General features: G+C 38.9%; 1 protein-coding gene across 1 annotated transcript in view; it reads left to right on the forward strand.

Moving 5' to 3' along the window:
- The window catches only part of LOC123027295 (all trans-polyprenyl-diphosphate synthase PDSS2-like), a gene marked incomplete at its 5' end in the record, with an annotated part of 45,575 nt that overhangs the window by 13,739 nt on the left and 17,950 nt on the right, over window positions 1-13,886 (forward strand). Inside the window, one exon of the mRNA XM_044437920.1 lies at window positions 10,903-11,101. Within this exon, the coding sequence (XP_044293855.1) occupies window positions 10,903-11,101 (199 nt within the window). The remainder of the gene's footprint in view (window positions 1-10,902; window positions 11,102-13,886) is intronic.

Genomic DNA, 13,886 nt, shown 5'->3' on the forward strand with positions numbered 1-13,886 from the left:
GATGGTCCAGAAAATTTTCCTATGCAAATTAACATAATTTGCATCAGAAATTTTTCTGATGCTCCAGACCGTGATCTAATTTAGCATGTTTATCTTAGTTGCATTTCATAAATAGCAACACTAAAAGAAGTACCTTGTGTTAATTTTTTATCCCAATATACTACAAGCATTTGACCTGAAATATTTGAGGGGGAAATTAAAGCACACTTAAGGTGATTTAAATGTTACATTATGTTGTAATACTTACCAAATATGAAGCCCAAAGGACTGTGCATGATACGTTGATAACCACTCATCCGTTCCAGTGGATTTCAACTTTCTTCCACGATGCTTGGCGAGGCACCTTCAGTTTTGCTGTCAGTACTTAATAGTTCCATTTCCCATGGAGACATATATGCATTTCAGTGGCATATACTTATTTTCTCACATATTTGCTAGGGATCACCACCTGAAAAACATTAATTATAATTGTAAAACTGCCAAATTTGATTTATTTGCTATTGGCATACATTCATTGTTACTAATGGTCTCATGAAATGGAAAATTTTCCATTGGAAAAAGAAGGCACTGAAAAAATTTCCACCCCGCACTGCTGCATAAGCCCTGAGCCAGCTCTTGGATTCAGGGACTTCCTCTTTGCTCCTCTATGCCACCTTTGGCCATGCCTAGGGACAAATCAAGATGGAGTAATAAGTTTGTGCCTACCTGCTGCAATTTGAGAGTCTTACTTTAGTAATTGGAGCAAGGGTATTCCCATGTACACACCAACATTCCAGACACCATCACTATTTTCCTTATGCCTTTATTATGCACAGTCCTGTGCGTCCAAAGATATATGTCCAACAGCAGAATGGACACAACTGGTGGAATGGACTCCCCCATATGCCCTCCCAGATCTGTTGGAGAGTGCACTTTGGTAGCCGCAGGCAGGCAGAAAGAAATCCTATTGCACAAACAAAAGTCTATTAGATGGAAGCCCATGCTTGCAAGTAGGGCTGATGGCTGTTTGACTGATGTCTTGCTTTTAAAATATGTTTTGACATCGCTAATTAAATTATTTTATCTCATAACAAGCTCTGCTTTGAAGGTATTTAAAAATCTAGTAGTTTCCTTTAATAATGAAAAAAATCAATTTTCAGAGCAAATGACCAAACATAGTTCTGCTTGAAGGAGAATATCTGATAGCTGAACCAGAATATAACACAGATTAAATAAGCATCCAATTGAAAGCAATGGAATGAGGATAGATAGGATCCATGCTTGGATATGCATTCTAATCCAGATCCAATTTTATACGTATGATTCTTAGCTAGCAAAATGTACACATTCTACTTACAAGTATATATCCCCTCAGCTGGATTGGAATGACTGTGTGGAATAATTATTTGTATTATGTTTTCTTTTATGTAAGCCGTCCTGAGGCTATGCGATGGGATGGCATACAAATACTCTAAATGACTGAATGAATGACTGAATGAATGTAAGTTCTGTTAAAATCAGTGGCCATTTCTTGCATGTTGTATGTGATAAACTCTTGGCTGAAATTTAGACAGGCCAATGTTTGTAACACAAAAAAATCTTAGGGTGCAATTCTAAGCATATTTAGTCAGAAAAGTCCTACAATTCCCAGCATGCCACAGGCAGTGTGACTAACTAGAGGCATCCTGGGAGTTGTAAAGCCATTTCCTCTCTAAACATGCAGAGCATTTTGCCCTTTAAGCATGTTTTTTTTTTAAACTCGGGTTGTGAATGTTATTTTAAAAAGATGCCTGACTTTTATTAGAAACTGCTCCAGTTGACTGTGTGGTTTTTAGAGTATGATTAAACATCAAACATTTTTTAAAATTATGTATTTCTTATATTCAGCTACTGTGTGACACTCCTAGTAATCACCCATCCAGTGATAAGGTCAGTCCACACCTGCTTTAGTGATATTCCAGCAACAGGGACTCCCATACCATCTGGTGGATCCCTTACTTAAATAAATCAATTTGCATGTTATTTCATTGCATTACTGCAATCTCTCTTAGCTTCATGAAGTCACCACTCCTAAATTTGTTAGATTTATTATACATACTCTATCTAAGCCCTTAAGTATATTCTCCTACAGACCTGGACACATTCCTTCATTTTGTCATTCCTAAGAAGAAAGTCTGACATAATGGACTACAATTTAACAGATGCAATACAAAAGGAAAAGGGGAGTGGGAGAGGAATAGAAAATAATTAAATGCAAATATCAACTCTAATATGAAAAATCTACAGTTACTGAAGGGAATGATCAAAATGGCAATTGGTCCCTGCTAAGCTTTTGGTCCTATTCAGTGTCTCCCACCCCCCCACCCCCCCCGCCAATCCCACCTTACTGATGCAGCAAGATGGAATGCAAAAGAATGTAAACCTCATTTGCCAATAAAACTGGTGTCTTCTTTTCAAACACAATTGTGTAACATTAAAGCAATTTGTTATTCCAAATCATGAATCATAAAACAATGTAACTTAAGCAGTAGTTGTGTGATTCAGACTTCCCCACATCCAAAATTATGCTTGCACAGCTGTGGGTATATGCATTTTTCTGCATTTCTTGGAGAGTTATCAGTAGAGGACAAAGATTTCAGATACAGGAATATCCAAGTGCTAGGGTTTGGAGTGGTCCCATATGCACATTTCTCAGAAATAACTTTATAGCTAAAAACTGTTTTTAAAATTAGATACAATGTTCATTAATTGTTAGAATCCCATCTTTTAAAATGAAATGTGTAATCTCATTATCCAAACAGTCGAGATCCATACCTAATCTATATTTATTGCTTTATTTATTATTGGTGCACTGCAGTGATTGTTGTTCCATTTTGTTACACTGTAATGTGGTTTCCAGAATGCATGCTGACATATCCACAACACTTGATCATCGTTATTATGAATGCCTATTGATTGCTATGTAATATGATATTGAGATGGGACCATGCCCTTCAAATGGAAGGGTAGAGTTAATACTGAGAAAGCTCAAACATCTTTAAGTGAATGATTATCTGCACACTGCATTTTCAAAGAAGTTCCCTTCCTGCTGCTTAAGAATTTGTATTCGTAATAACTGGTTCCTCTCTGTGGCTGCCATGTTTTCCTTACCTAACAGTAGAAGTGGATACTATGTCAGAGTTTGCTTATTAGAACACAGTGGAATTCATCATAAGGTTTTTATTGTGGATGAATGTTCTATAATAAGATCTAAGAAACTGAATTTGCAAGTATTATGTGGGGGTGGGGATCTATGTACTGCTCCACCAATCTTCAGTCATTTAAAATTTCTGCTTAAAAATGTATATCAAGTATAGAAAAATATTTTTGTTTTATTCATGTGGAAAATAAAGTCTTCATACCACAGGTATCTTTGAAAAGATTATCTTGCTATGGCTCATTGGCTGCATCCTGCACACGCTTTTTATACCAGCACATAGACTCATTGAATGAGTGAGCAAAGGAAGTGACAGTTGACAATGCTTTTCATTATATCTGAACAAGGAACTATAGTTAATGGCTCTCAAACAAGCAAGGATTCAGATGCCCGCTTGAAACCATGACTTTAAAATCTAGCTTACTTGGAACCCCTTAACCAGTTTCTAAGACTGCACATAAGATGAATTCATGGTTAACTGCTCAAAGCATGGAGCAAAGGAACTACATCTGAATGTATGAAGACCATATGTAATAGCTGTTGCTTTACATTGTAATTTTTTGCTGGTATCCAGTATGGCCCATGCCTCTGGTCCAGTACCTGTTCAATAGGAACTGGACTCCCCCATATATCTAAAGCACTTGTATGTATGCATGCCATTGACATATATGTGTACATACACGTAAGATCAGTAAAAGAGATGAATGGACCTACTTTACTGGGATGATGGTGTTTCCATGTCCAGAACAAACACCTTCAAGTTCATTCTGGTATTCTATTTTTCTAGCTACTTCTGGTGCAGAAAAAATGGGCTCTTTTTAGTGCCTTTCAGTCTGACTGCATGTAGTATGACCAGAGATGACCTAACTGTGGCTCTTGCTCAGTTGACTCCAGACCCAACAAGTCAGGGAGAGGAAATCCTCTTTCAAACATGACCTTGTGCCTTTCCCCTTTTCTTTTTCACTCAATAGCATGATGCAGCTTGATCAGTGGCATAAGGTTAAACCAGTGGACCTCAAAATAGTAGGCCTCTGTGAAGAATCTCTTCTTAGAGTGGGGGTTTCTGCACCAGGACTGTCCCACTTCTATTTCCAAATGTGGAATATTATCCCTCCCCACTGGGCAATATCTCCCTTCACATCTGCTACCACCATTAAACTGACTGCCTTTATTTAAAATATACTCCCTCCTAAGGTAGCCAGTCATTAGACATCAGACAAAACAGATCAGAATACCAGGAAATTAAACATTAAACAAAAATTAAAAAGAAAACAAGAAAACTCTGCAAAGGTTATTATCTTTAAACAGGCTTTCTAGGCAGTTACTTTTGCCACCAAACAGGTGTTAGCCCCAATTAGTACCACTTATTAGCCTTAAATCCATTCCTCTATCAAGTCTCACTTGTTAACTCAGTGGCCCAGCAATAAGGCCTTGAAAGGCAGTTTTCTTTCTAGTTGGATTCAACTAGAAATATTCCTGAAATATTCAAGGCTGTTTGTTGTCTAGTAGCTTCCTCACTCTTCAAACCATCACCACCACCAGATGATGACCTTCAGACTCATTCCTCTGAAGGCTGCTCCAGAAGTCTTCATCTCCCTGCTTACAGATCTCCTCCAGCTTCTGCTGCTCATCCTCCTGGTCTTGTAGCTGCTATTTTCCCTGGCTGATATGTTCTTTAGGCTCTCCAGCCTCTCACAAGGATCACTCCTGGCAATTCTTTCTCAGGCAGACCTTCTTGTGAGACTCATCCTGATAGACTTTCCTCTCACGCCTCTCCACAACTCCTTAAATCAGTTCTAGATAGAGTCCTCCAGCCACTCAGTTCCAGCAGTCCTCCTCTGCGTAAACTTAGAACCAGTGCTCCTCCTCAGAATGTTCAGTTACCAGTTCCATCCTGTCTTCTGATAACTAAGAGCAGAAACCTGTTTTTATTTTCTCTATTATGTCAAAATAATTGCCAGTTTGCCAGTATACCATACTAACATGAAAGCATGAGGCTTTTTTTATTTACTGTTAACTCATTCAGAGCCTCAGGTATGGGAAGACTGTTAACAGTTAAACTTGCACCACAATTTTACCTCAGTTTCTTTATAGCCCTCAAGGCTAACTTAGGAATGAACATGGGCTTCCCAGGGAGTAGAGAAGGTTGGGAAGATGGCAGAGTGGGAGAAGTGACAGTCGTAAGAACACTTGATAGAGCAATAAAGTCAGTACTGAAATTAAGCTTTGCTTGTGCCATTAAGTCTAGAGATTGGAACACACTTCTGGCTTAAGCTACTATAAAATTTTTGGCTAGGCAAATTCTGGCTCTAGATCCTCCTATAGATCAGCTGCTACTTGTAAGCCTGTTTCTACCATGTTGAAATATCTAATTACTATTTAGTCTTAAGGGATTTTGAAGAAATAGATCTGAAACATTCTAAACATTCTCACAGGGAAAAGATGTTTTTTTTCAAAAAATGCAGCATTTTGTTATCAGTGTTTTTGTAGTTTTTAAAAAAAAAACATTCATCCCCTATTACTGTTGTTGCATTGGCACTTCCTATTTTTGGTGCTCCGTTTGTGTGTAAAACTGTCAATTCAGTCTCACAGTTATATAATAGGATGCTAGGCAAATATATTTTTGGGAGGCTGTTTCCTGTGCTATTGATGTTCAAAAGTCAGACACATGTGATTTGATGGGCTTAGTATGGTTCTTTGTGGGTGAATATCCTAGTCTGGTAGCAAGACAAACAAGTGGGCCTGGTTCATATCAAATCACATGCAAAAATGATAAAACTGAAGCAGTCTTATTTTGGATGCATCATGAGAAGGCAAGACTCCCTGGAGAAGTTAATCATGTTAGGGAAGGTCAAAAGCAGAAAAAGAAAAGACCAAATGTGAGATGGATTATCTACATAAGGGAAGTCACAGCCTTGAGTTTACAAGATTGGAACAGGGCTGTAAAGGACAGAACATTTTGGAGGCATTTCATTCATAGGGTTGCCATAAATCAGCAACAACTTGAAGGCATATAACAACAACTACAAGTGTTATTCTGTTTATGCTATATTAGAGCAGAGGAAAGTGGAATGCTAATAAAGGTGTCAGACACAATGATTAATTATGAAAAGAAATAGGTGCTATGGACAGATGGGATATAAATAAATAAGCTTGACTAAAATACAATCATACTGGATTCATATGAAATAACCATCCAGGGTATGGGTTGCATATGGGTTGTCATTGAATATGGATTGTTGAATTGGGGGTTGTCACTAAGTCAGACTTTTTGTGGCAGACAACAGTGTGTTCATAGCACAATGTGAAATCATGAGTTCCTAGGTAGTGGTTAGCAATCCGTAGTTAAACCAAAATGAAGGATTCATGTGTAACAATCTATGATTCAACAACATCTGATAATTCAGTGAAAACAGTACATAACTCATGCTCTGGGTTGTTATGTGCAGACCAATATTCTTTACCAATTCGTCCTGCTTCTAACCAATGATCTTTGGAATGTTGCGGTGGCTATTGGATGTTAAAGGAAATGATACCTACACATGTTCCATTGCTGTTTAGCATATTCCATGGCTGAACACTGAAAGCAGGTTCTGGGACTTGAATCATAGTGAAGCAGCTATCTTCTTGTCAGTCAAATGACTAATGTGTAAATCTGCTGCTTTAGGCAATATGTCTGGATCATTCTGACCTTTTCTCAATATTACTTTTGAAACCTTGCATCCATTTTTTCTGGATTTTTTGTGCCCGTAGGCAGTCTATATTAAATTATCCATATTTCAATAAGCCTGTGACCCTATGCACACATACTAGGGAATAAGTACTAGGGAATACCATTAAACATCACCTTACTTTGGTATAAATATGTATGTCTTTATTTAAAGTATTCTTTCTCTTCCACTTTTCAGCTGAAAAAGACACCCAGATTAGCCTACAAAGAGTAATAAAATAATCCTGGTTCAGAAAAAGGAAAAGAGATGCCAAGGGGTCATGGGAGAACAGACTTCAGGCACTAATTCTTTGTAAAGGTCCTTTTCCTGGCAAGGGAAATTGAAGCAAGCTCCCTGCAACTGCTTTTTATCTGCCCAATGTATAGGGGTTAGGTTCGTTTTCTCCTTGTCACAATGTTCCTCCTATAAGGCAGAAAGTGTAGTGTAGTCTTTTGACCCTGGCCACTGTTTTGGTTCAGACACCATACTAAGCTATAGTGGGTTGTTACCATGGGTAATTGCAAGGTGGCTTCATGTGATGGACAAATCTGGAGCTCTTGTACACAGACAAGCCACCTTGAGAACCCATGGCTTGTAGTAGGGTTTTTAAGCTGACTTGTTCTTAGGGTGGCTTGCTATGCCATCCAGACCTTGCAAGATGATTTTATTGTGAGTTGTCAAAACACCTACAAAACCAGCTGGCAAGAGTGGCAAAAGCACCATGATTGCATTTGTGCCCCAACCATCCTCCCTCATCCTAACTCAGCATCTTCTTCCTTAGGATTTATTTTTTTTTAAAGGACAGGCATTTTAAGTAAAGGATACCAAATGGTGTACCCCAAACATTCAGGTTTTTTAAATATCACAGGAGTAAATGTCTGCTGCTAGGAACTATGTGTAATTTTCCTCTTCCATTTTAAGCATTGAAATTTGTATAGTTTCCCCACCATTTTACTGCTCTGCCACACAATTTGCATATTTAATTGATTTTATTATAACTTTCAACAAAACCAAACTTTAAAAATAGATGCACACATGTAGATTTGAATATATCAATTAATCATAAACTTCAACAAAAGCAGACCAAATACCCATATACGTATCCATTCAAGATCCATTATATATACGTAATGCAGACCAAATATCCATATACGTATCCATTCATCTATCTGCCATCCTTTCAAATGTTAAAAATGTTGTTAGGTCCTTGAGCCATTGCATTAAGGTAAGCATTTATCCTTTGAAAGTTGTAATATTAGTCTTTTAACTGTCAGAAGGGCACAGAACATCTACTTAGGCTGGATTTTAATCCCTCTGTTAATTCCCAGGGAGCAGATAGATATAAAGGAACAAAGGCACCTTGGATTCACACCTTAACCTGGTGAAGAGGTTTCAGAGTTGAGCAATGCCTCCAGGAGGCCAGACTCCTCCACCAGCAAATATTCAAAGGTGTTCTAATACAAAGTTTATTTGTACTATAATCTACTCCCGAAAAGAGACATTACCAAAACATATGATCAAAAGAAGTGTATTTCCAATTATCTGCCTCATTTGTCTGCCTTGAAATTTGTGTGTATTTAGCAATTTTGCTTATTGCTTTGTAATCATCATGTACTTCTGACAGCTAGTAATGGAGACCAGTTGAGGAAAGTGACAAGCATGAAGTGTGTGAGGATGGTGGGGGTCAGGGAGCTGAAAGCAACTGGGAACTTTAAGAGAGGAGGAGCTTTAGAGGCAGGGATTACTACTTCAGCAGAATGTGAAACAGTCTTTTTAGTGTTTGCTATCAAGGGAAGCACCAAACTAGAGGATGATGTTGACAGGGATATTGACAAGCTGGGGAAGTGGCTATGTTTGCCTAAATATTTGACAGGCATATTTTGTTGACTCCATTAAAAGAAAAAACAATTTATGAGTGCATTTCAGTGGTCACATGGGCTCAGAAACTTAAATCCCTTTGGCAATCTCATGCTAGAGTGGGAAGGAGTTTTCCTCTTTAGCCAGCAATCCTACAAGACCAATTGCAGAGAAGATGCTGAGTTAGGCTACAAGGAAACAAGGATTTCTGCCACAAAGGCTGCTGGAATACATGCAAACAGAAGCATGAAGGACTCAAATGGACTAAGTGATAAAAAAATCTATGACAAGCCAGTGAGGAGAGTGTAATCTGCCAGGAATAACAGACAAACTGCTCACCCACCCACCACAACATGTTCTTAGTGTAGCTTAGCATGACATCTGAACTCACCCAGAGTTGGACTGCCCTTCAGCTCTGCAGTCCTGGGGCAACTGTCAGCTGGAGCTAAGCTTTTGATCACTTGGGGCAGAGTGGTGGAAGAATGCTCCTCGTGGCTATTCCTACTCTGCTTGACATGGATTATACTGCTAGTTGTGATCCAGATGATTGCTGTGTTATGAAAGCCGCTCTATAAATGCCATATTCAAGACTCCTTTCATTGATTTCAAGGAAATGCTTTCAGAATAAATGAATTACATTCCCCTCAATCTATGTTGCTTTAAATGTACTTTATTATTTGTGGCTTTCTGTTTTTTAAAAGGCCACTGCTCAATAATGTCTTGAAAGATGTATACTTGTTAATTATACTATTTTAGCATTCCAAGGTTTGTGTGGACAAAGGATTTCCCCATATGCATTAATTGGAATTAAGGCTCTTTAAAAATCTGCAATTCTGATGCACTATCCAAAACTTTCTGTCTTTGGGAAATGCCTAGAGTTGTTCCACAGATACAGTCATTACTGAAATTGCATGTTGTTTTAGTTAAAAAAGTTAAGTATGCTGTATCAGAATAGATCCTTTTGTGTTGTTTTAACTGTGTACCCTAAATGTGTGAAGCATGTTTCTAATGTAGTGGGCAAGTGCTTGTTTTTGGAGAGCAAACAGGACATAGAAATCTGGGGTCAGGGGGCAGAATGGGAAGGAAGATTTGGAAAGTATGACACTGGTGTATTTGGGGTAACCTTTTCATGGTGACCTGTACAGCAAGAAATTTTGTTTCCTTCATTAACAGCTGATTAAGGGGAGGGAAAGGACAGAGTGGGTTCACTTCAATAGCAGGGGGTGGGGGTTTAGAGAGCTGAGCCTGATCTCAGGATATTAATGTGTGCCTTCAGCTGGGGGAAATGAGCCATCACTTGAGGAAGCTGCAGCTTTATGCGCTCGTCACTAGGGATCCCCATATGTCCTGGGATCTGCCGCAGTTAGAAATGGCAGGCCTTGGTTGCTGAGAGCAGAGAGCCCTCATTGGTATTCATTGCAGGTATCTCAGCTCAATCTGCCCAGAGCAAGTCTGTTTAATGTTGATCAGCTGTCCATCTGATAAACTGAATTGATATGGACATTTTTCTCCAAGGGCTGCCCTGACAATGACAGCAGGAGCATCAGGATGTCTTGTTAGTCTCTCCCTCTCCCTCCTCTAGCCCCAATCTAGAATATATTAACCCTTCTTTAGACATAAGGTTATCACAGTATGCAATTTCCTGCCCATATAGATTCCTTCCTTATTCTGAAACAATAAGGTTAAATTTCCTTTCTAAAGTAGGTTTTCTTCCCACCTACCCTCCTGTACACCCATCTCCCCAGCCATAATTTATTTCAGTGTAATCAAGTGAGCTTACATAGGGTAGATCTCTTTTAAAAGCGGATAGACTAATTTTGCCATATTCTCCTCCCTTATTTTTTCTAATAATTGCCAACACTTATTAGAACTGTCAACACTTATTAAAATTTGTATTGTAGTGTCACAATTTTATGCTTACAGGCGTTCAAAAAAAAAAAAACAGTAGAGAACCCTGTGCAAGTTGGAAGGAAATACAGTTAAAGAGGGCAGTCAGACAATGTAGGCCCAAATGGTGTGCTCACAGTAGCACTGAATCTTGAATTTGCACTGCTAAGTACTCCCTTCTGCTTCAGGTTTCAGCACTTTTCCTTAGGAGACTAGTATCTTATGCAGTTATTTTGTACCTAATTGAATTTATTTCTGAACTTTGTTTTAAAGTCAGCGGACCCTGGCAGAGATTACAGAGCTGATCCATACTGCTTTCCTGGTACATCGTGGGATAGTAAACATTGGTGAACTGACATCCTCAGATGGCACATTGAAGGACATGCAGTTTGGAAATAAAATGGCTGTCCTAAGTGGTGATTTTCTTCTAGCAAATGCATGCACAAGCCTTGCTCAGCTGCATAATACTAAGGTAATGAAAATTTTATTACTTTAAGACTGCAATCCTATACAAACTTCCCTGGGAATAATTCTGGTTGAACTCATTGGGGTTTACTTTTGAGTAGATATGTATAAGCTTACCCAGTAATGAAAGGTATAAGCATTACTTGTGTCTTATTCAGGAAATCTCTCTTCACCCTACATTTTGTGAACTAATTTTGTTAGAAATCCATGTCTCTTGAGGCATTGTATGTCATATAAAACAGAGCACGTTTCCCAGCTATCTGAAATTTTACCAGATATGGAATGTCAACTAGGTCAGATGAATGGAGTACATAAAATTTGTGTTATAAAATTAATTATGTGTTACCACATTTACTCCCAGACAAATGACTAGAGAAATTAGTCAGCAAACGTATCCCTACTATAAGCAAAAATAACTAAATTAACTAACCTTAATTCTTTTTATATTTTAATAACAAGCATTTTTGTACAGGTTTTAAACCAGTTTGTATTAGCAAATTTCTCATCTTTTCAAGGAAACTTGGAACTGCTTCCCACAGCTCCTCTGAAGCTGTGAAAAGTCCAATCCATCCTTGGGACACCTGATTGTATAGGATAATGTAAATATGGACTAGGCCTGGGGTCTTCAAACTTTTCCAGCAGGGGGCCAGTTGAAAGCTGCCGGTGCTGGGCGCAGGCTGGAAAGGTGGTGCTGGCGGTGCGCGTGGGGCCAGGGCCGGGGGCAGGGCAGACACATGTCACGAGGCGGGCGCATGAGGGAGCAGCTTGCTTGCTTGAAGAGTGTTTTCTCCAAGTGAGCAAACCTCTGTCTCCCCTGGCGCGGGGCAAGGTGGGCGGCGGCAGGTGCAATCGTGGGCACACGCATGGGGCGGGTCCAAATGGGCATGGCGGGCCGGATCCGGCCCCCGGGCTGTAGTTTGAGGACCCATGGACTAGGCAATCACTGATAGTCAGCAGCAATTATCATGATCAGGATAGCACTTTCTACAGTAAGTAGGATCAGAGAAATTGTTGTGTAGCCATATTAGTTATGACTTGGTTTACACACAGCTATTAACTTCCTAGCTGACCCAAGCCCAGGAGAGACATCTTTGGCATAGGATAGTGATCCCCTGGCACCAGTTATTCCTACAGATTTGGAACAACCTGAAGGGCCTGTGCCATTGATGTTTTGTCTGAAGCTCTGACCCCTTCAACCTTTTCTCAAGGCAGCCATGATTCCAGACTCTCCTCCCATTGTCCACAGCTCACCAGAGCACCAACAGCAGTGACCAGATAGAACCCTCAGAACCATAGTTGGATGTCCACTTGACTGCCAGAAGACCCCTTTACATATAAGCTCTTAGTCTTTCCAAGGCCTTTGTTGAGTTAACAATTCCCATAGAAATATTGTGCCCTAGTTATTTTGCTTCAGCTATGGCAATTACAGTTCCATTTGATCACATGCCCAAGGACTTAAGTATACATGTGGTAACATATAGTGTGTGAACTCATCCTTAAGATAAATTTTGTGCTTAAAATAAATGGAGAAAGTAGCCCTATGTAATTCTCAGTTCTAGTCAGTAATAGAAAACTTGGATAAAATGCTTTTCATTTTCTGATGTTATGTACTTAAGCAAAGAATTGTAATGATTTCAAGCTTTCCAAAAATCAAACCTATAGTATATTGAAATACAGTAGCCTTAAAAAAACCCTGCTTGATTTCTCAAGTAATTACTCTGCATATCTGAAAATTCTGCCAAAACATGTTAACACTTTCCCCCATTTTTGACACCTCAGTACTTTAATACCTTCTATATCCCATAAGTGAAATACAGCCAATTTATTCACTCATTCTCTCATATGTCTTAAAAGTTTGAACAGTTGGAATATAAGCTGTAATTTTTTGACAGATACACTAGCTTGATTTGTTATCATTTTGAAAGAGAAGGGGGTTTAGATATATTTGCTTTAGAAGAAGTATAGAAAAACCATAATGTTCCCCCCACCCATTATTTTTTCCTGTCTTGTGAAATGAAGTAGCAGCTAAAGTACTACCTTTACTGAATGTTGGGTTAAGTCCCTAAAAACTATTCCATGTAAAAATACTCAGTACTACAGAAGCATAGCTGGGAATACATCCCACTGAACTCAGTAGTGATTTTGTCTGAATCTGTCTGGAATTGCATTGTAATAGTCAGTGCATTTCAGCAAGTGTTCTGCCTACTAAAACAGCCAGTACCTCATAGTTTAAAGCCAAATGGCAGAAGTTCCCAGCATTTGAGCCACATAACTAAAATTTTGAGATGGTCATGAGTCTGAAGCCACACAATGTGGGATGATGCTATTTCCATGCTTTTCCACTAGGTTTTATGCAAATAGCTTGTATTCCCCATTTTTATATGTAATCCCTAGAGAACATCTGTTGGAGTTGCTGTTGCTTCCATCTCTTCCCCTCAAAAGAGCTCTTTGTTTAATTGTGTAGCCAAGAAAACAGATAAGGAAAAGCAGAATCCTGCACTACAACTCTAGTGTGCTTACAAGAACAGAAAATGGTTTTTCATTCTTTTATTTTCCTTGCCATCAACTGTTCAACCACATTTGACTTTCATTAATGTCTCAATGACTCCCAGACAGGGTTTGGCCATTCTTGTTTCATGAAAAACTTCAGTGTGCTAATAGAATACTCCTGCCTTTGTAGGCTACTTTCAGTTTCCTGTATTCCTACCATTTTGGACTATCTTCAATGACAAATTCATGGATAAGTTCATGGAAGACTACCTTCCATGAATTTGCCAATGTCTTCTGGAAAC

The sequence above is a fragment of the Varanus komodoensis genome, unplaced genomic scaffold, assembly GCF_004798865.1.
Source record: "Varanus komodoensis strain SLA01 unplaced genomic scaffold, ASM479886v1 scaffold318, whole genome shotgun sequence".
NCBI classification, from domain to species: Eukaryota; Metazoa; Chordata; class Lepidosauria; order Squamata; family Varanidae; genus Varanus; species Varanus komodoensis.